This window comes from Bison bison, unplaced genomic scaffold (genome assembly GCF_000754665.1).
Source record: "Bison bison bison isolate TAMUID 2011002044 unplaced genomic scaffold, Bison_UMD1.0 scf7180017864452, whole genome shotgun sequence".
Lineage (NCBI taxonomy): Eukaryota > Metazoa > Chordata > Mammalia > Artiodactyla > Bovidae > Bison > Bison bison.
Genome location: NW_011495014.1, coordinates 10071369 through 10092051, shown reverse-complemented (window position 1 = coordinate 10092051; position 20683 = coordinate 10071369). Strand labels below are relative to the sequence as shown.

At 45.8% G+C, this 20683-nt stretch overlaps 1 protein-coding gene across 1 annotated transcript in view; it reads left to right on the top strand.

Moving 5' to 3' along the window:
- The window catches only part of TANC1 (tetratricopeptide repeat, ankyrin repeat and coiled-coil containing 1), a 256069-nt gene that overhangs the window by 190280 nt on the left and 45106 nt on the right, over nucleotides 1–20683 (top strand). Inside the window, exons 8-14 of the mRNA XM_010859027.1 lie at nucleotides 2169–2432; nucleotides 8028–8150; nucleotides 9243–9524; nucleotides 10264–10418; nucleotides 13155–13386; nucleotides 14748–14914; nucleotides 16659–17266. Of these exons, the coding sequence (XP_010857329.1) occupies nucleotides 2169–2432; nucleotides 8028–8150; nucleotides 9243–9524; nucleotides 10264–10418; nucleotides 13155–13386; nucleotides 14748–14914; nucleotides 16659–17266 (1831 nt within the window). The remainder of the gene's footprint in view (nucleotides 1–2168; nucleotides 2433–8027; nucleotides 8151–9242; nucleotides 9525–10263; nucleotides 10419–13154; nucleotides 13387–14747; nucleotides 14915–16658; nucleotides 17267–20683) is intronic.

Genomic DNA, 20683 nt, shown 5'->3' with positions numbered 1-20683 from the left:
GGCCGAGCTGACAGGACTGGGTCTTCAGCCTGTCCCTGCAGTCCATGAGCCCTGACCAGACTGTCCTTGCCTGGCTGCTGCTGGGGCCCCTGAAGTCCTGCTTCTGCTGCTGTCATTTGTAACATGAAGTAAGGAGTCCCTGTTCCCACTGCTTAAGGTCTGAGACAGAGGTTTGATTCAGAAGTGCATGGCACTCAGGAAGAGCAAATGAAGAAGAACATCACTTGGACCTTGTTTTTCACCTTAAGAATATGATCCCTCAAATAAAACAACCACAACCTAAAAACCAGATCAGTCACCTCCACCCTGGAACTGTAACTTAGATGTTGGGGTTGTCTTGGAACCCCGCTAATTACAACCTGCCTGCAGGAAAAGCATTTTGAGTCCTGAGCATTGGACTTCTAAATGAAAGTTTGTGACACAATCATAGCTTATTAAGAGATTATCATTAGCAACTAATTATGATTGAGGCAATAATCTCATTAATAAATTAAGGTAATCCTATGAAACCCTTAGCACAATCCCTGATATACAGTAACCTTCAGGAGATACTAGCTACTGTTATTACTAGCACCACTTATTTTTAGGATGGAAAGAGTCACACTTAATAAATGGATGTTCATATGAATGGCCCATTTAAAAAACACGCACAATGAAGACTGATCGATTCCAAACAGATAGAGAAATTAGTAGTAATCCTCCTGCTAGAATACTTGGAAATGCTGGGAGTCCCCTAAGGGTGTGACGGGCCCATCCCAAATCAGCTTACACTTTGGTTAGAGACTAAATGCCCGCAATCCTGAACCAGCAACAGTGAGAATAAATGTCCTGTTTCTGTAGTTTGAGCTCATCCATTGAATAAGCAAACATTTACTGAGCACTGAGTATGGGCCAGGCCCTGGGCTGTGCAGAAAAGGAAGGGATCAGCTAATGGTAAATCCTCTAAGGAGGCTTTAGCACATAGGAGGGATTTTTAAACAAGGAGGGAGCAGTGGATGATAAGTCCAGGAGCAAAGACAGTTTTAAAATTGTGGTAGGATACCCTGCAGTCACATCACAGGAGGAAATTGTTTTGTCTTTATTTCCAAACCATAAAGAGCATTGTAAAAATAAAACCGCTTCAGACCCTTTGATCCCAGATAACAGACTCTGTTGGAGCTAATTCACCAGCCTGCTGATAAAGTGTGTATGTGATGAAGCAGCTTAATCCAGGCGTCTGGGTCCTGAATACACTCTCACCCAGTGTGCTCCCATTGAAGTCTTGCAGTTAAGGGCCTGGGCCACTGGGATCCGAATAGAGATCAGGAGACCTGGCCTCTGTTCTCAAGGACACAGGCCAGTGTTGGGCCTATGGCGGGACCTGTGTTTGCAAGTGGATCACACATGGCTCAGTATCTTTAAGTCGGAAGTGGCTGTTTGTAGATTTATAGAGTGGATGTTGCCCTGTTTCTCCTTTTTTGCCAAGATGCTTTTCCATCCTGGTTTTCTTGGAAGAGGTTAAATATTAATTCTGCCGTCAAGTATCCCCTCCCATGCTTATGTATTCCTGTCCCTGGTTTCCTCAAGGTTTCCATCCTAGGCTGCTAAAGAATTAAAGTCAAGTTGGCGTCTCTGGATGTCTTGAACAGATGTTATAGTGTTTGAAGTCTAAGGATTAAACTTCTGTCTGATTTTATCATTGGATTTTGTTTTATAGATTTTCCTCCTACATCATTCCTGCATTAACCATTGTACTGCCCTGCCCCTTCTCTCTGTGCACAAATGTTATTAATTTGGGAAAAATACTTAAAGGTTCAAAGGAATTTAATGAGATTTGAATTCTTCTGTGAGCAATTCATCTTTGTTAAAAGGCAGGATATATCATTTCCAAACTACATAGATTTGCTCTTAGCTCTCAGATACTCTTAGACAATTTTTTCATTATCTTCTTATCAGAGTTTTCTTTTCCCTCCCCTGTAGAATGATTTAGCAGTTTATTTCCCCTGATAAGCACCATTCTTCTAACTCACGAGAATACACTGTATGAAACAGAGTTCGATAACAATCTGCACAGACCAGAAAACCATTGATCATGCGGACGGTGTGTGTGTGTCTGTGTGTCTGTGTGAGCTCTCAAGAGCCCCAGCTATTCCTGGCTTCCTTCAAAGTATTTTGGTCTCTCATTTCAGCCACAATTACAAGTTCATCGGAAAATGATGACCGGAGTGGCTCCAGTTTGGAATGGAATAAGGACGGAAGCCTAAGGTTAGGGGTACAGAAGGGAGTCCTCCATGACCGCAGGGCAGATAATTGCTCCCCAGTGGCAGAAGAGGAGCCCCCTGGGCCAGCGGAGAGCGTGCTGCCCAAAGCCGAAGCCTCAGTTGGAGATGGTCCGGTCCCTTATTCTCAGAGCTCCAGCTCGCTAATAATGCCACGGCCCAACTCAGTTGCAGGTAAGGCCACGCCTCTCCCTGGAAGGGTGACCTCGCTGGGTCTGAGGTGCCCACTGCTCACTTTCTTCATGTGGGAATCTAATCCAGACACAAGCCACCCTTGTGATAATGGGTCAGGCACTTAACTTTTGCAGGCCTTACTGTACCCATCTATAAGCATGATGGTAAACCCATATGTAAACATAAAGCTGCATTTAATGGTCATTAAGTGACCTTTCCCCTCTAGAATTCTTTAAATTTAATACTTAGACTATATCGGTCTTTGTATATGAGGGAAGAAAGGACCAAAAACTCTGTCCTTGTTTTTTTTTTTTAAATTGAAGGATAATGCTTTACATAATTTTGTTATTTTCTGTCAGATTATTTTAAGCCTGAGTTAATGCAGGATTTACAGCTTAATCAAGGGAAATCATTGTTTAGAATGAATTTGTTAATATCAGCTCAAAGAATTTCTTTTTTTGTGCCATTCCCCTGAATTTTCATTACAATTTACTTTTAATTTTTAATTGGAGGATAATTGCTTTACAATGTTGTGTTAGTTTCTGCTGTACAATGTGAATCAGCCAAATGTACGTATATATCCCCTCCCTCTTGAACCTCCCTTCCACCCACCCCTCAAAAGAATTTCTAATCCAGCTTTCGAACTAATTTTCTATAGTTGAGGCTCATCATATAGATGGGAGATCCAGTTTTGTATAATTCTGTTTTAAGGGAGCTCACGGTTTAAAACATGAGCAGCAGAAAAGCAAGTTCTCTCTCAAGGAAATGGAAACAGGCCAGACAGTCATGTCTCAGCAAGATGAGGCAGCTGGAGCTGAGAAGAGAATGTGAAAGGGGTGACTGGTGCTGGCTGACTGGTCAGTGGGTGCTAGTTCACAGTGGGCGGGGAAGGGAACCCTACGTCTGACCTGCTGTGCCTGCTTCAAGGTCCCAGATTTCTACACTCGGTGCTCTTCTGTTGAATTTAGAAGAGGAACTTGTTTTGATCATTGTTTGTTACCAATGAGATGCTTACGATTTCTCCTCTGCCAAGGGCTGGACCCAGGATCTCTCTTCCCACATCAAAAGGTTTCTCTGTGACTCTGTACTGCCCCTTTGGGATGGGCCAGGCTACTCTGATTGTCACTGGGTGTGTTTTACAGTGGATCTCCGAAGTGGCTGATAAATATACGGTTCTAATGGAAGAATTCTGAGACACAACTCTAAATTCACTTTCAAAGCAAGTAAAATGGCCTTGTTCCAGAGAGGGATTTGGTGTGCCTGCCAGAAGGAAGTACTGAGAGCTTTATGTGTATTAAATGTATTGAACGAGGGTTCTTCCAGAAGGCAGTGTGTCCGCCCACCACCGTTTCACCATCTACGGCATAATATGTTGCACCCATGGCATTTTAGACCCTTTTTACCTGGATATGATGAAAGGTTCATTTGTATTATCCCAGGACTTCATAGCTATATTGACTTCAACAAAATGGCAGACTTGTATTCAATCTAATGCAGCTATTTTAAAATTAGGAAACACATTAATAAATTACTTTAACAGTGTTAAAAGGACCCCTTTCGGGTTATGTTTTCTGCTTGATGTTCTTTTATGTGGTTTCCTGCCATGTGAAGTGATAGTGGGTGTGAGCTGAGCATTTCCAGGAGACTGCAGTGATTATAGAACAGGGCTTTCTGATTTCTGCTGTGCTCATTCATTAGCTTCTACGGATGCACTTGAACCGGACCTCCTGTGGAATTGGGAGGGTTTTATCTCTGGGCTTGAGCAGTGACTGCTTAGCCTAATGGGTTTGCTCATTTCTCCCATGTTGCATATTTTATAAACTAAAAGCATATTTTGGAAGGAAATAGGAAAGTGCCTTACATTATAGTATCTGCTAACAAGCTAGGAGTCTGGTAGATTCTTCATTGCCTACCCTTTTACCCCTAAAGCTGAACTTTAGTTAGGTGGGAATGGTGGAACTCCCCTGGTGATCTAGTGGCTAAGACTTTTCACTTCCAGTGCAGAGGGGCTAGGTTCCATTCCTGGTCAGGAAACTAGATCCCTCAAACTACAACTAAGAGTTCTCATGCCAAAAAGATCCCTCATGCTGCAACTTAAGATTCGGTGCAGCCAAATAAGTAGATTTTCTTTTTTAAAGAGGGAATGGCAAGATTTTTCAAATATCATTGAAAAGAATAAAAGACTCATGTTATAGACTATATATGCAGTGCTGTTTATCTAGGGATTAGAAGGCAGGTTGCTACAAACAGAGCAGTAGGCAACACTTGGTGGTGGACTGAAGTAAGGTGGGAAGGACCGTATACTGAAATCTCTTGAAAGTGTTTGTATGTCAAGATCCATGTAAACACAGAGCAACTGCCATTTGATAGGAAAGGTGTTTTGGTATGTGAAACAGAATAAGGACTAAACAAGGGAAAGACAGGTGATGCCAGCTTCCCCAAGGGGCATAGTTTCCCTGGGGGGTGAGGATATGGAAACAAGTTCCAAAGGCTGCCTGCCTTTATTGTCACTAAGCCTGTTAACAGAGAACTGGAGCTGTTGCTTCATTCTTAACTGTCTCATACAGTGGAATTTTTTGGTCAAAGGTTATAAAAGTAAGTTGGCTAGGTTTGGTGATTGTTTGCTATACAGAGATTTTCTTTGGCAAAGCATTTGTTGAAGTAGAATTGATTTAGAAAGCTGCAGTCTCATTATTATTGTATATACCACATCAAAATACATAACACAGACACTTTATTCCTTCATTAAGCAGAATGAGAAGCCTTTAAAATGATACCTTGGATAATCAAGAAGTTGGATAATTGAGCTCTACCTTTTTGGACTACTGTTTTTTTTTTTTTTGTCTTTTGTCTTTTGAAATACTTTCTAAGTAAATCACAGAACACTGGTTAGTTTAGGAAACCAACAAACAGAATTACCAGTCAGTTTTCTTGAGACTCTAACTGGTAATTGCCTTGGACTTAATGGCACTTACCTTTGGTAGGTTAATCCATGGGGTTTTAGTAGATGTTCCCTTTGCTCAGCTTAGACAAGTCTCCCTCTGCTTCTCCATCTACCCATTCCACCCCCACCAAAAAACCCTCTTTCCGGCAGCATCTTAAAATGTACTTCTCACCCAGATGTTAGACACAATGTATGTATGCCATGAGTGTATAATTAATTTAATTGTAGAGGTATTAGCAGTAGATTTATTGCAGCACGAAATTATTGCTTTCCCTCTGATTTTTCTGGGCCCTGAATAGTTCAGGCTTTTGAAAGCATTCATTATTTAAATACCAGAAGTGAGCTAGTTTTTGTAGCGTCTGAGAATTCCTAGGGGTGTGTGAAAGGACAGCATGCTGTCGTCCTAGGGTGTCGCCTGGGCGTGGGACTGAACACCTGCAGCGGCACGGCTGCCCCTCTCCCATCACTCTCAGTGGCTGTGATGACACTTTATACGGTGGAGGGAGCCAGCAGCTGGTGGCTTGCAGCCCTGATGAGCAGCGGTCCATTTCGAAGCAACGTGTTCATGTTTAGCATAGACCTCTGGAGTTGCTGGGCTGCTCTCTCCCCTACTTTGGAACTGAAACTGTAGTCACTGAAAATCTGCAAAGAGGTATTTCAAACCTCCTATCTCCTGCCTCTGTGTCAGACTTGGGCTTTTTTGCAGTCCTTTCGTTGAAGCACTCTTTATAGTCTCTTCTTCTTAAGCCTTTGGTTGTCAAAAAGTTCTGAACTGAATGTCATGTTTTAAGGGGTCAGGATAAGGAGGTAAGTGGAAAGCCTTTGGAGGTTTTAGGCGTCTCTGTGCCCTCTGGGGTTGAGGCAGCAGGTCAGACAGTCTGGGCTCTCCCAGCTCTGAACCAAACCAGCCTGTGGCCAGAATATAGCTGGGGTTACTCGTTCTGTCTCAGCCTTCAACATGTAAGTGTGTTCACAAGGAGGTGTGCCGAAGAGGGGTCATTTGCAGAGCCCCGAGTCAGAGTCCCAGGTCCCAGGTGGGAGCCTGGAAATGCGTTCTAAGCAGTGTGACTATAGGGAGTCAGGGACATGGGTGTGGTCCCGCTGGCCATCTGGGGAGTTTCCTGTGCCCTGGTTGTGAAGGACCTGGAGAGAAGCTAGATGTTGCCTTGGAGTCCCAAACCTTAGGCTCACTTGGAAGTCCTGCATAGGGAATTAGTTGTATCCTTCTAAGAGGAAAGATTTGTGTGGAGTATTGACGTACTGTGTGCAGCACATGTGAACAGGCTGTGGATATGCACTGAAGAAGCGTCAGTGTGTGCTGCCGTAGGGTCGAGCTGTCTGAGGTTTCTCTGTGGCCTCAGACATTGAGCAGGGCCAGTTGGCCTCTGGAGACAGCAGCAGAGTGGATGCACTGTCACAGAGCCAGGCCATGAGCCACCCATGTGCCTGCTGAATGGAGGAGTGAGAGGAGCTAGTGCCAAAAGTGCGGAAGAAAAGGACCGAGGCCTTAGGAGGGGCAGTAGGAAGGGCCCAGACCAGGCAGATGGTGCTGGCCGGCGGTCGGCTGCTGCATCCGAGCCCATGGGGTAGCCAGAGGGTTTTCAGCAAGCAGATGGCCCAGCTTGACTTCTGTCCTTCGAAATTCTGTCACACTGATGATCTCACCACTCTTAGAAGCTTTAGCCCTGGAAATAGGAACTCCCTCTCCCTCATTGTTCCCCCTCAAGTGATGTCTGTATCTCTGTAAGATAATCATATGTCTAGGATCGTCATTATTTTTATAATGGGCTCCTTAACCCCCAAACCAGATTGGGTTTGATTTTATGTAGATTTTTTTCATTGTGACCTAGAATATATAAATAGGAGAAGGTTCCTTTTTTAAGATGGAAACATGAACTGTGTATTTGCTTTAAAAATTTGCTAAGATGTAACAAAATTATTTTGTACCGATTATTTTTATAATTCACCTTATATGTGCTTGACTAGATCTGTAAAACTTTTTTAACATGTAACTGTGTGCTGTGACTCTTACTTATTTGATCAGAGGAAAATGTGATTACTTATTTTTAGAAGTGAAAAAATACATAAACATAATATAGTATAATATATAATCTATAATGTATACATAAAAATTTGAAGCTTTCTGATAAAGTCCACTTGGTTACTTTTACTGCCAAGAGCTGACTTTTAGGGTTCTGAGCCCTGGGGAATTGTCCAGGCAGAATGTGCTCACCTAGTTAGCAGAGCTGGAATTCTAGTGACAGCGTAAGACTCTCTCGAGCTGCAGAGATGAAAAGTCACTGTGCTGTGTGTTTGCAGTCAGTACTGAAGCGTTACTGAGTTTCACTTGATTCAGGTTTCTTCTAAAAATTTCTGGTGAGGTCTGTCTCTTTCCTGGAGTAATGGAGATTCTGGCAACTGTATCAACATGACTTTGGCTCAAGAATGAGGAGCTCTTGGTTTTGTCCACTTCTTAATTAACAACACTGACAGAAAAATAAATGGGGGCGGGCAAACCAAACCAAAGTCAGTCTGAAGTAAATTTTGTTGAAAGCCTGAAGTGAATGGCTTTGTAATTTATAATTTTTTGTAGTTTGGGTATGATATTAAACTCAACTTTGAAGAGACTAAACTTCAGTTTAATATTGCAGCAACGAGCTCAACCAAATTGGAAGACCTGAGTTATTTGGACGGACAGAGAAATGCTCCCCTTCGGACATCAATTAGGTTACCGTGGCACAATACGGCTGGAGGTAGGGCACAGGAAGTTAAAGGTATTTATTTATCTTTGCATCTGCTGTGATTATGGCTGTGATGAGCTCATTCACTAAACATGGAAAGTCTGTGGTAACCAGCATTCAAGCCAGCTGTTTTTAAAACATGATATGAAGTGTATGTGTGCAAGAAGTTTGTATCTCTAAGGTGTGCTAGGAAGTCATCCTTAAGACTTTTGGAGCCTCTTCCTTACGTTATGTAATTAACTTGCTTCTGGAGTTGAAAAATTATTCTTCAATATGTTATTTTGAAGTGAAGGGTCATCACTCACTATAGTTTTTGGTCACCAACAAAGAATCAGCTTTGTTCCAGTTCCTTAGGCTCTGGGGGCCACCTCCTGCTTCTGGCTGAAGTGCACAGTTGAATGGCCAAAAACCTCACAATAAGGGTCAAAGTATCACCACACCCCGATAAGAGCTGGGACACTGTCTTCAGGGGAAATGCATTTCTGTTTTTTCCTACAGAAGTGGAAGAAACAGGTCTTAAGTACTATTTCAGATAAACTGATGAGACATCATCTGGCCCCTTCATCACTTTCTCTAATCCTCTGTGTATCTATCTTGAGTCATGTGAATAACTAAGAAGTATGAAAGGGCTAGAGTCATGTTAATAGGACCCTTTGTAAGACCAATAAGGTATGATAAATGAGGTATTAGGAAGTATTATCGGAGAAGGTGAAGGCACCCCACTCCAGCACTCTTGGCTGGAAAATCCCATGGATAGAGGAGCCTGGTGGGCTGCAGCCCATGGGGTCGTGAAGAGTCGGACACGACTGAGCAACTTCACTTTCACTTTTCACTTTCATGCATTGGAGAAGGAAATGGCAACCCACTCCAGTGTTCTTGCCTGGAGAATCCCAGGGACGGGGGAGCCTGGTGGGCTGCCGTCTATGGGGTCACACAGAGTCAGACATGACTGAAGTGACTTAGCAGCAGCAGTAGCAGCAGCAGGAAGTATTATAAGAACCATGCTGGAAATACTTGCAGATAGATCCCTTGTATTGTAAAATCATACAAGCAACGATAAACTGAGTTTTTTAGTGTATAAAATTATGACATTCTTCTAAAATAATGATTTTTTTTTCCCCTAAGCACGATTTGCTCCCTACAAGCCACAAGACATTTTGTTGAAACCATTATTGTTTGAAGTACCAAGCATAACCACAGACTCTGTGTTTGTGGGAAGGGATTGGCTCTTTCACCAGATAGAAGAAAACTTGAGGAACACAGAACTGACAGAAAACAGAGGCGCGGTGGTTGTTGGAAACGTGGGCTTTGGGAAGACGGCTATCATTTCTAAGTTGGTGGCACTGAGCTGCCATGGAAGCCGCATGAGGCAGATCGCTTCCAACAGCCCCAGCTCATCAACAAAAAGTATGTCTGTGTTTAACTGCTGGTCCCGTTTATTGCATGAATATAAGAAAGGTGGAGGGAATTGCTGTCTGGATAGACTTAAATTCCCCGTTTTCCTCATGTTCCAGCTGCTGTGTCAGGTTTGTGACCACGTGCTGGAGAATTCTCTGTCTTTCACAGTCTTCTGTAGGTGTGACCTGGGGTGAGGCCGGCCCTCCCTTGCATTCTCCCAGCTGGCAGGCCCGTCACCCTCCTGATGTGGGCAGTGAGGCCTGATCAGGTGCTCTGAGGAATTCAGGGTCCTAAAATTCAGGATTAGTCTTCTGGCACAAGAAGCCAGAAGGAGTCTGTGCAGAATTCTTTTGGATCCTGTTTTTCACAGCCTTTGTCTTCTATGCTGGACTTAACAAAATTATAAAAACTAACTTCAACTGGGAAGGAGTGGCAAATTTGACAACCCACAGCTTATTTTATGTGTAATAAAACAAAGTGTTTCTAACAGGGTGAACAGGAAGAGGGAGCCAGGAAAGATTTTTTTTTTTAACCAAAAATAATGAAGCCAGGAACAGCGGTTCTCCTGGGAGGGCACCTGGGTAGTGGGAGACAGGGCTGAGAGGGAGCCTGTATTCCCATTTGGGCCTTTGCATTTGGTACCATGTTCACTCATTAGCTGTTAAAATACTCTCCAGGTCCAACCAAGAAGTATGTTCAGCATCCCACACTATCCTTGTAAATAATGAAACTGGTCTCTTCACTGCAGCTTCAGATTCCTCCCAGGATGTTCCTTTCACTCCACTGCTTTCACCAACTTCTTCTACAAGTGGTTCTGGTGCGGCTAAATCCCCCCCAGTGTCTGGATCTGATCCTGAGAACCAGAGACCACGAGAGGATTCCGTGAAATACCTGGCTTCTAAGGTAACCTGCTCCTGTCCTATGGGAGCCTCCCAGAGAGAGAGATTTGCTAGTGTGGCTTTTGAGAAATGAATTTAAAAAGGGATCTTAACATGGAGACAAGAGTTGCTTAACTTAAAAATACAGCTTTTGATAAAATTGTGATGGAGTACTTCAAATAAAAGGTAGTCATGAAAATTAATATCTTAGGACACTGGCGGTGGACTTTTATTCATCTTAAATGATGAATTGAAAGAGTTCCTCAAAGCCGTCATAGATATCATTGCACTCACCACAAACCCACTCTTGTAAGCATATGCCCTCCTTCATTTTTCATTTGGTATAAAAGCAGGAGGTTGGGAGTCTTTACCATGCCCCAGGCCTCCTTCCCCACCTGTACTCTCTTGCTAGGGCCCTTGGTTACAAGTGTCTTTCTGTCAGAGGTTTCTTGTGATGTTGTAAAGAGACTTGGCTGACTTTCCCTTCCTAGGACCTGATCATCAGGGTCCTTCTGAAATTTTCAATCTGCTCAACAACCAGCACAGGTTCATAAGCTGCCCTCCTGCACAGCAGCACTTACCACTCCCATTCCTCGTGAGCCACTTGGGTCTCCCAGGGCAGAAGGGGCATGAGCTGGTGATGCTGGAGAACCACCACAGGTGGACAGTGGTGAGAAGCATCTGTGAGGAGCCCCTCGGGTGAGGTTGGTGCAGGGGAACTGAAACGGATGTTCCCCAGCCCCAGATCCTGCTCCTTGCTTCTGCTTTCCCGTTGAAGGCTATTCCTCACCCAGCCTGGACAGTCCCAACACCCTGACCACTGATTTGGGGCAGTCCTCTGGCCATGAACGGGTGATCTGAGATGAGGGATATGGTGCAGACTTCACAGCCACCCTGTGACAGTGGCTTTTAAAACCAGTTTGGGACCCACAATAAGAAATACATGTGATACTAAACATCTGGTGTTCACACACATCATCACATACACAACTGAAGCAAAAACATATACTTATTCTTACATCTATAAAGTTCACTGTATTAAATTAAAAAAAAAAAAAAAGACTTTATGGCTCCAAATTGATTTCATGCCCCACTCTTGGATTGCCAGACTTCCTATTATCAAACACCATGCTAGGTGGACTGTGGTGCTGGCTCACTGGTAGTTTGCACAAGCTCACAGGTCCCCGTGCGTTGCTTCTAAGCTCTGTCCAGTTGAGAATGGAAGAGCAGGTCTCTTCCCTCTGAGTGTGCATGATGCGTATTCAGTCGATTCAGTCATGTCCGACTCTTTGCGACCCCATGGACTGTAGCCCACTGTATACTCCAAGCAAGAATACTAGAGTGAGTTGCCATTTCCTTCTCCAGTGTCCATGATAGATGTAATCAAAAACAGAAGTCACGTGGGTTCCAAATTGGCCACACCTGTCTTGCCACCTGCTTTGTGAGAGTCTATAGACCTGGAATCAGACCTGAGATCTTCCATTGACTGACTATCACCCTGGCAGGGCATTAACCTGTGTGTCTGCTGCCCTCAGCTCTGATCCATAGCCAGTGGTTCTTGTCCTGCCTCTGCAGGGCTTGTAGGCCTGAGTGGGACAGCAGTGACACAGACCCTTCTGAAAAACATAGGGCACTTCACATGAATGTGTTTTGACCTTTTTCACCTTCCTTACCTTGTACTTAGGGTTTCCCTGGTGGCTCAGTGGTAACGAACCCTCCAGCCAATGCAGGAGACCCCTGCCAATGCAGTTCGATCCCTGGATCAGAAACATCCCCTGGAGAAAGGAAATGGCAACCCACTTCAGTATTCTTGCCTGGGAAGTCTCATGGACAGAGGCGCCTTGTGGGCTATCATCCATAGGGTAGCAAGAGAGTCAGACACGACTTAGCGACTAAACCACCACCACCACCAGCACCAGCTTGTGCTTACATTCCTCCATTCATCCTCATTGGGAAAGTCACATATTTTTCATTTGTCTGCAGTATGCCCCCCACTCTCAAGACAGAGCCACATCTGGCACTTTCCTTGGGGGTCTCTCTAATGAATAGCCTGCTGCCACTTCAAATCCATCCCAACAAAAAGGATCCTCTCAGCGCTTGGGCAGGAGCCTCCCTTCTCCTGTGTGTCCCTTCACATGATAGGCAGGATTTTGGTAGTGTCTGCTGTTGATCCTTCAAACAGTGCTGCTGTTGAACTTCTCCATGGTGTTGTTGGAAGTGTGGGGAGGAGGCTGAGGGCCTGAGCTGGGCTGCCTTGCGCTCTTGCCACCAAGAGGAAGCAGCAGTGACTTGACAGCCTGGCTTTCATTGCCACCAATTTTATCTGCTTTTTGGATGCTGGAAATGAGTTTCCCAAGGAGATGCTGCTCTATTTGAAAACAGACATGTACTGACTATGGTTCTAGTGGATATCAAGACTGTCCAGACGGCTCGAAATTGTTGTAAGCCAGAGTAGACTTTTCATTTCCTGAATAACTTTTATTCTTTTATATTCAACACAGAGGGAGTAACTTGTGGTGATCTTAGGGGCAGTCACGACAGACTTGTGGCTACAACTTAAAGTCTGCCTAGAATTCAGCAAATTTTAGCATTCTTCCAAAGTGGAGGAATGACTGAGTCCATTAAGCTAAATGGTGACTCAGTCCTGGGGAATAGAAGGAACGCGTCTTGTTAGAGAATGGGAGCACTGCATCCTGTTGGAGAGCGTGGAAGGAGCCGTGTGGAGAGGACGGGCGATGCTGACGGCTCTGCTTCCCCGCAGGTCGTGGCCTACCACTACTGCCAGGCCGACAACACCTACACGTGCCTGGTGCCCGAGTTCGTGCACAGCATCGCGGCCCTGCTCTGCCGCTCCCACCAGCTGGCCGCCTACCGGGACCTGCTGATAAGGGAGCCCCAGCTCCAGAGCATGCTGAGCCTCAGGTCCTGTGTGCAGGACCCGGTGGCCGCCTTCAAGCGGGGCGTGCTGGAGCCACTCACAAGCCTGAGAAACGGTACCTCCCAGCGGCCAGCCATGTCCTCCCCCTCCCTGGGATGGTCCTCAGAATGGGGGTGGGCGTCTGCTGGGCCCTGGGGGAGGGAGCGAAGTAGGCACAGGGAGGATGTAGGGGTGCATGTCTCCTCCCCTTCCTCAGAATCCTCTGTCCAGGGCCCCACCTTGTCCCTCTCCAAATAGTGTCCTTAAAAATGGAATACCTCCAATAAGCATTAGCTCCCCAGTTGAACATTTCCAAAGTAGCTAATTTGTAACCAGAGGTTATTTAGATGACTTGCTCCCTAGAAACTGCTGCCTGCATATTTTGCACTCCTCAGTAGCAAGGGAGTACATTGGGAGCACGTTGATTGTTTGGGAAACTTGCCAGCATGTTTTTCCAGGGGCCTCTGTTCCCTGGTGGCTCAGACCCTAAATCTGCTTGCAGTGCAGAAGACCTGGGTTCGATCCCTGGGTTGGGAAGATCTCCTGGAGAAGGGAATGGCAACCCACTCAAGTACTCTTGCCTGGAGAATCCCATGGACAGAGGAGCCTGGTGGGCTACAGTCCAAGGGTTCACAAAGAGTCGGACATAACCGAACGGACACACTTTCACTGTTCAGTTGAAGCTAAAGTCATTTCTTGAGGTGGCCATTTGGGTTTTTTTGCCCTTGACCATCTCAGTAGGGACATTAGTGATATTCTGAGCCTTTGTCTATTCATCCTTCCTGCCCCTTGCTCCTTACCTTTTGAGCTAGTCTACCTGTCTCCATAGCAGTTCTGCCGTTTGATGCCAGGGAGAGGGGAGTGAAGCAGATGGGCCATCACTGCTCCTCATCGCCGGGCAGGAAGCTGGCACCAGTGAATAGAAAGCTAGGTGCAGGCTTGGAGGTTTCTGTGTAGCAGAGTTCTCGCCTCCACTGGCTGTGTGCCTTCGGTGGGATGCTCTGACCTTCCAGGGTCAGCTTGCCCTCCCAGAGTCCATCAGGGGAGCTCTGTGGGGCGGGGTGGGGGCAGGACCTAGAGTCTTTTGCAGGTTTGATCTCAGTGTGTGCTGGCTGTCTTTGCTGTCACTCACTCCAGTGACAGGAGTTCTTGAAGAGCTAACTGTAATCATGCACGTGGGTGAGATCCTGCTAATGCGTGTGATGCCGAATGTTTCTGAAAACTGTTTGTTGGGAATTGATCTTCTTTTGGCTCTGCACTCCGGTTTTCATTACAAATTTAATAGAAAATATGCTTCTGTGAAAACCACTTATTCTGCCATATGTAAACCTTTTTAGTTTTCCCAAACACTTTAAATTGTGCATTAAAATACACTGGGTGGTGCTGTCTTATAGAAATGTAGAATTTCTTAATTAAAAAAATCATTTTATCTTTTAGAGCAGAAAATTCCTGAAGAAGAATACATTATTTTGATAGATGGCTTAAATGAAGCTGAGTTTCATAAACCTGATTATGGAGATACGCTTTCTTCCTTTATTACCAAGATTATTTCTAAATTCCCTGCTTGGTTGAAGTTGATTGTGACTGTAAGAGCCAATTTCCAGGTAAAAAAAGAATTCTCAAATCTCTTTCCAAGACCTTATGCCCCAATTTTGAAATTTTTATAATTTTAGGTTAACATTAACAACCTAAACTGTTGTAAATCATTTAGCTGCTGAATTGAAAAGTGTATTAGAACTTTGAAATATTAGTGTACAGGGCCCTAAACAGGCAAAGCTCTAACCTTTTTACCCTCAAGGCACATTGGTCAAGGTGTCGGGTAAGTTCCTTACTTTCATTAAGCTACAATGGTGCTTCCAAAACAGAAGTGTCTCGCCCCAGTTCTTCGCAACGCAGTTTGCGGGGCTGTTTTAGGTGCCTGGCCAATAAGCCTACTAGGATTTCAAGTTATTCTTGCCGGTAGTTATTTGTATGGGTTTGCAGTGAATTTTTTTCTTTTTTTCAATGAAGAGATAAGGGAGAGATAAAGGAGGAAGGTTTTTAAAGCCAATTCTGAAAAAAAGGTCCAGTTTTTCCTAAAACTTAAACGTGAGATAACACTTGCAGCAAAATGAAGAGTGTATGTGTTTTTCTGTTCCTCAGCTGTCCCCTCATTTGAACTCTGTAATTACATCTTAACAACCATTGACTCCTTACATCTACCCCTATCCATTTTTAGTAATGATGCAAGACATGGATTTTTATTTTTTTCCCTTTTTGGATGATATTTATTTAAAAATCGCATTTGGGTCCTTCTTTTCCCCTTTAAAAGTAGAATTGGACCTCATTTGCACTTGCATTTGTTTTTATAGACCTTTGATCATACACTTTTCAGTCACTTTTCACAGTGAGCAGAGTGTGGCAGTCAGCAGCACGGGAGCAGGAATCCTGTGCTCTGCATTCGAGCTGTGTTGAGTTTTCAGAGGCTCAGTTAGCATCATTGTGGGGTGACAGTCCTCAGCCTGCCTCCTACAGCTGTCACATTCAGTGAGGACATGCTACAGAAATGATGGTGGGACGTTTAAACAAAAAAAAAAAAGACAAAATTCACCTCTACTGTTAAGTGTCATCCCACAGGTGCTTACCCTGTGGGATAGCAAAGGGACGGGGTGTCTGGAGCTGGTAATGTTCTGTGTCTCCCAGCTGGTCCCACGAGTGTATTGGGGTTTGAGAAAGTGAATGACACCGTGCAATTGGGATTTGTGCACCTCTGTATGTCACACTTCAATTTAAAAGTTTACAAAAAAAAAAAAAGTAACAACAACAAAAAAATAGTGGGCTGTATGCACGTCTGACAGCTTCATTACAGCAGTCCGCGGGGCCCAGCCTGGGGGCGGTTTCAGATGACCTGGCTGGGAATCTTGATGCACAGTGAAGAACGCCTCTGATCCCAGTGTCTGGCCATGGCCTTAGATGCACAGTGGTGGTGGGTGTCTGTGCTTGTTGAATCACCAGTTGCACAGTGTAAAGATTATGGGCATATCAGGTCACTTGGGGTCTCAGTGCCCCATTGCTGGTGCAGCCAGGTTGTCACTGTCAGCTCAAGGCTCTTCCATCTCACTTGGCTCCGTATCCTCGGATAAGGGCCTCAGGAAAGCCTTTTCTGATTTAATCTTGCATCAGGCATTTCTTCCACATAAGCTTTTTATCTTCAATTTATCCTATTACATGTTTTAAGATAAAACAATGAGTCCCTGTAATCCATGAAAATCCTCCTTGAAAGAAAATTCGGGGATCTGGTTTGAAGTGCAGCTGACATGAAGAAGAAATCTCCATGGAGTGACACTGTGGGGCCCTGTTCCTTTGCAGGAAATCGTCAGCGAGCTGCCATTTGTCAAGCTGTCCTTGGATGACTTTCCGGACAATAAGGACATCCACAGCGACCTGCACGCCTACGTCCAGCACAGGGTCCACAGCAGCCAGGACATCCTCAGCAACATCTCCCTGAACGGCAAGGCTGATGCTGCCCTCATCGGCAACGTGAGCAGCCACTTGGTTCTGCGGAGCCTTGGCTCCTACCTGTACCTCAAGCTCACCTTGGACCTCTTCCAAAGGGGACACCTGGTCATCAAGAGCGCCAGCTACAAGGTGGTGCCTGTGTCTCTGTCTGAGCTCTACCTGCTGCAGTGCAACATGAAGTTCATGACCCAGTCTGCTTTTGAGAGAGCACTTCCCATTTTAAATGTGGCCCTGGCGTCCCTCCACCCCATGACGGATGAGCAGATCTTTCAGGCGATCAACGCCGGCCACGTCCAAGGGGAGCAGGGCTGGGAGGACTTCCAGCAGAGGATGGATGCCCTCTCCTGCTTCCTCATCAAGCGGCGAGACAAAACCCGCATGTTCTGCCACCCATCCTTCAGGGAGTGGCTTGTGTGGAGAGCAGATGGCGAGAACACAGCCTTCCTGTGTGAACCCAGGTATGACAGGCCGCTTACCCAGCAGCTCTGTGCAGGAAGCCTGATGCCTGGCTGGCGAAGGGATCACAAACACGATTCATGTTCTTTTGCAGAAAGACAACACAGCATGAATGATACAGTGTAAGTCGCTCAGTCCTGTCCAGCTCTTTGTGACCATATGGACCGTAGCCCGCCAGGCTTCTCTGTCCATGGGATTCTCCAGGCAAGACTACTGGAGTGGGTTGCCAATCCCTTCTCCAGGGGATCTTCCCGACACAGGGATTGAACCTGGGTCTCCTGAGTTGCAGGCAGATTCTTTACTGCCTGAACCACCAGGGAAGCCCTCAAACAAAAACTTTTTTTTTTTCCAAACTTTTTATTTTGTATTGGGGTATAGTCAGTTAACCAGCTTCCCAGGTGGCACTATTGGTAAAGAATCTGCCTGCCAATGCAGGAGACATGGGTTCAATCCCTGGATTGGGAAGATCCCCTGGAGAAGGGAATCAACTCACTCCAGTATTCTTGCCTGGAGAATTCCATGGACAGAGGAGCCTGGCGGGCTGTAGTCTGTGGAGTCATAAAGAGTCACACACGACTGAGCACATAACCAGTTAACAGTGTTGTGGTCATTTCAGGTGAACAGTGGAGGGAACCAGCCTTATATATACATGTATCCATTCTCCCCAAACCTCCCTCCCATTCAGGCTGCCACATCGCATTGAGTAGAGTTCCATGTGAAAGCTTCCTTCCTTTAATTGCTAGTATTGTAGGACTCCTTAGTATATCTGGATGAAGGAGAGGCTGGTGGTGCCTGGGCAGTGTTTCTTTGTGATTCTCTTCTAGGTCCTAGTCCCCTCTCTCAGGGACACGTGCAGGAGAGTGTGGGACCAGCTGCAGGGAACAGCTGGCTTCCCTCAAGCCTGTTCATGGCTCTGTTCCTTTGCGGGGTGGGGAATCTGCACACTGCCTCTCAGTGCCTTTCTGCCACCTCTTGAGCTTGTGGTGTCTCGTCCTGGGGATCTGAGGCATCTGTGGCCCCAGAGGGGAACGCAGCCATCACTTCCAGCCACTTCATTTTGCACTTGTGTCCTGCAGGGATAGCAAATTGGGGTTTGGGGTTGGGAGGAATCGGGTTCAGAGTTCAGGTGCCTCATTTGCGGTGGGGCGGCTGCATCCGAGGAGTCAGAGGTCCACTGAGGCTTTGTAGCAGAGCTGGGCCAGGACACAGCTCTCCCCACTGTCCAGGGGAGGAGGTAGGAGGGAAGCCTGCCCACCCTGCAGCGCGGTGTTAGTCAGGGTGAGAGACTGAGGAATTTGAAGCGCAAATGTTCTTCGATAAGGGTGGGTTCACTTCCAGCATCATTGCTCCTGCCTTCTCTGATTCAGAATTGCTCCCGGCCCTGTGTAAGAGGTCTGATAAGCTTCTCAGCTGTCTCCTTTGGGCTACCCTGGCCGTTTAATCCAATGCTAAGACCCGGAAATGAAATGAATAAGCACTTGTGAGCCACATACTCCCTTTCTCCCATGAATATATTTTTAATTTATTGTTTTAACTGGAGGATAATTGCTTTACAATATTGTGTTTATTTCTGCCATACATCAACATGAATGAGCCCTAGGTATACATATGTCCCTTCCCTCTGGAACCTCCCTCCCACCTCCCACCCCACCCCACCCCTCTAGGTTGTCGCAGAGCACCTGATTTGAGCTTTCTGTGTCTCACAGTAAATTCCCACTGGTTATCTATTTTACATATGGTAACGTATATGTTTCTTCCATGAATATTGACTTACCGTTGACTATCTTGGTCTAGCTGCTCTTTTATGTTGTAAATAGGGTATTTTCTTAGGTGACACTGGGCTAAGAGTTGATTGTCTTTTGAAAGTGCTTTGGGACAATAAACTAACTCCCAGGTTATTTAGCCAGTCAGTAAAAACTAGGTGACAGATGTTCTATGATATATTTAGCCAAGTCAGACCATTTTACAGGAAGATAGTGAAGTGGAGAGCAGCCTTGCTAGCATGAGGTAGGTGGGCCTGGCTTGGCCTACAGGCAGAGTTGAGCAGAAGGAGGTGCTGTGTATGGATGACTCTGAGGTGTTATGCTTCAGAAACGAGGGATGGCATTGCTCTTAGGGCAGGTCAGAGAGGCAGAGGCACGGAGCTCGCTTTGTTAGGCAGGAGCTGCTTTGGAGTTTAGCAGTGTGAGCTCATGGGGTTGGTGGTGGGGTTCCAAGGCAGGTGGGGTCTAACAATTGGAAGAGAGGTTGGAGTTAAAGATCTGGCATCGTTGATGGAGAGGCAATGGTGGGACATGGTGAGGAAGTGCGGTTGGGGGAGAGGGAATGCTGGACTTCTGGGACAGGGAGAAGGATTTCTGGGAAGGAGGGGAAGGAAGTAGGCGCTGCTGAGAAGTGAAGGGAGCTGAGGGTTCAGAGGAAGCCATTGGCTTTTCGTTGCGGGAGGAGGGTCCTAGATCTTCAGGAGATTCCTTCCATTGGGTTGTGAGGAGTGAAAGAAGAGAGCCAGCATCCTGGCATGGAAAGTAAAAGGGTGGAGAGGTTTGGGCTTGAGGGTAGGTAAAAGTTTTGGTTTATGTTTTAAACAACACAAGGGATTGGGATGTTGTTGGAAGCATCCTTGAGACAGCATGTTCATGGAAACACAATCCGTGAAGGGAGAGAAATTGGAAACTCAAGGGAATGGGGTCAGTGAGTCTCCTCTTTGCCTCTGCAGCATCCATTCACGGCACGATTCTAGCTTGATTTTGTCTTGTTTATGGGTCTCCAGTCCAGCTGCTGAGAGCTCCTCAGGGCAAGGACCTCACGTTGTTCCCCATGAGATCCCCAGTATCAAACAAGGTGCTGGTTCTAGGGGGATGTTAATGCACAAATGATTGGATAAGTCAGGTTATGCTGAGGAAGAGCACAGGGGCTCATATTACGTAGACTGTGGTCACGCTCTACTCGGTCATCATCACCTGTTTGGGCCCATCATTTCCTGTACAGGCCTCTGTTTCCCCCAAGCACACCAGTTTGGAATCATGATACTTCATGATTCACAGGGTCAAACAGGTTAATAAAATAACTTAGTTACTTTTTCTGCATCTGGCACATGATAAAAGGCTGGATATGTGTAAGCTTTGGGAAATGGACAGTAAGTGTGGGTAGACTTGGAACGAGGCATGTGATCTTAGGAAGGAAGGATGTAAAGGTATATTCAGTGTAGAGGAGCTCGGGAACCCAATGACTGTGTGGTGAATTGTTTCCTCAGAGAGGTGGGAAGCCACGTGCTTAGCTGAGTGCACCGGACACCTTTGGCCCAACCACTGAAGGGTGGGTGGTCATCACCCACCAGGGCCAGCCAACCGCAGTACTTAGCAGGTTTTGTGGTGGTCGCAGCTGGCATGGCCACAGAGCTAGCAGACTGGAGACTGAGG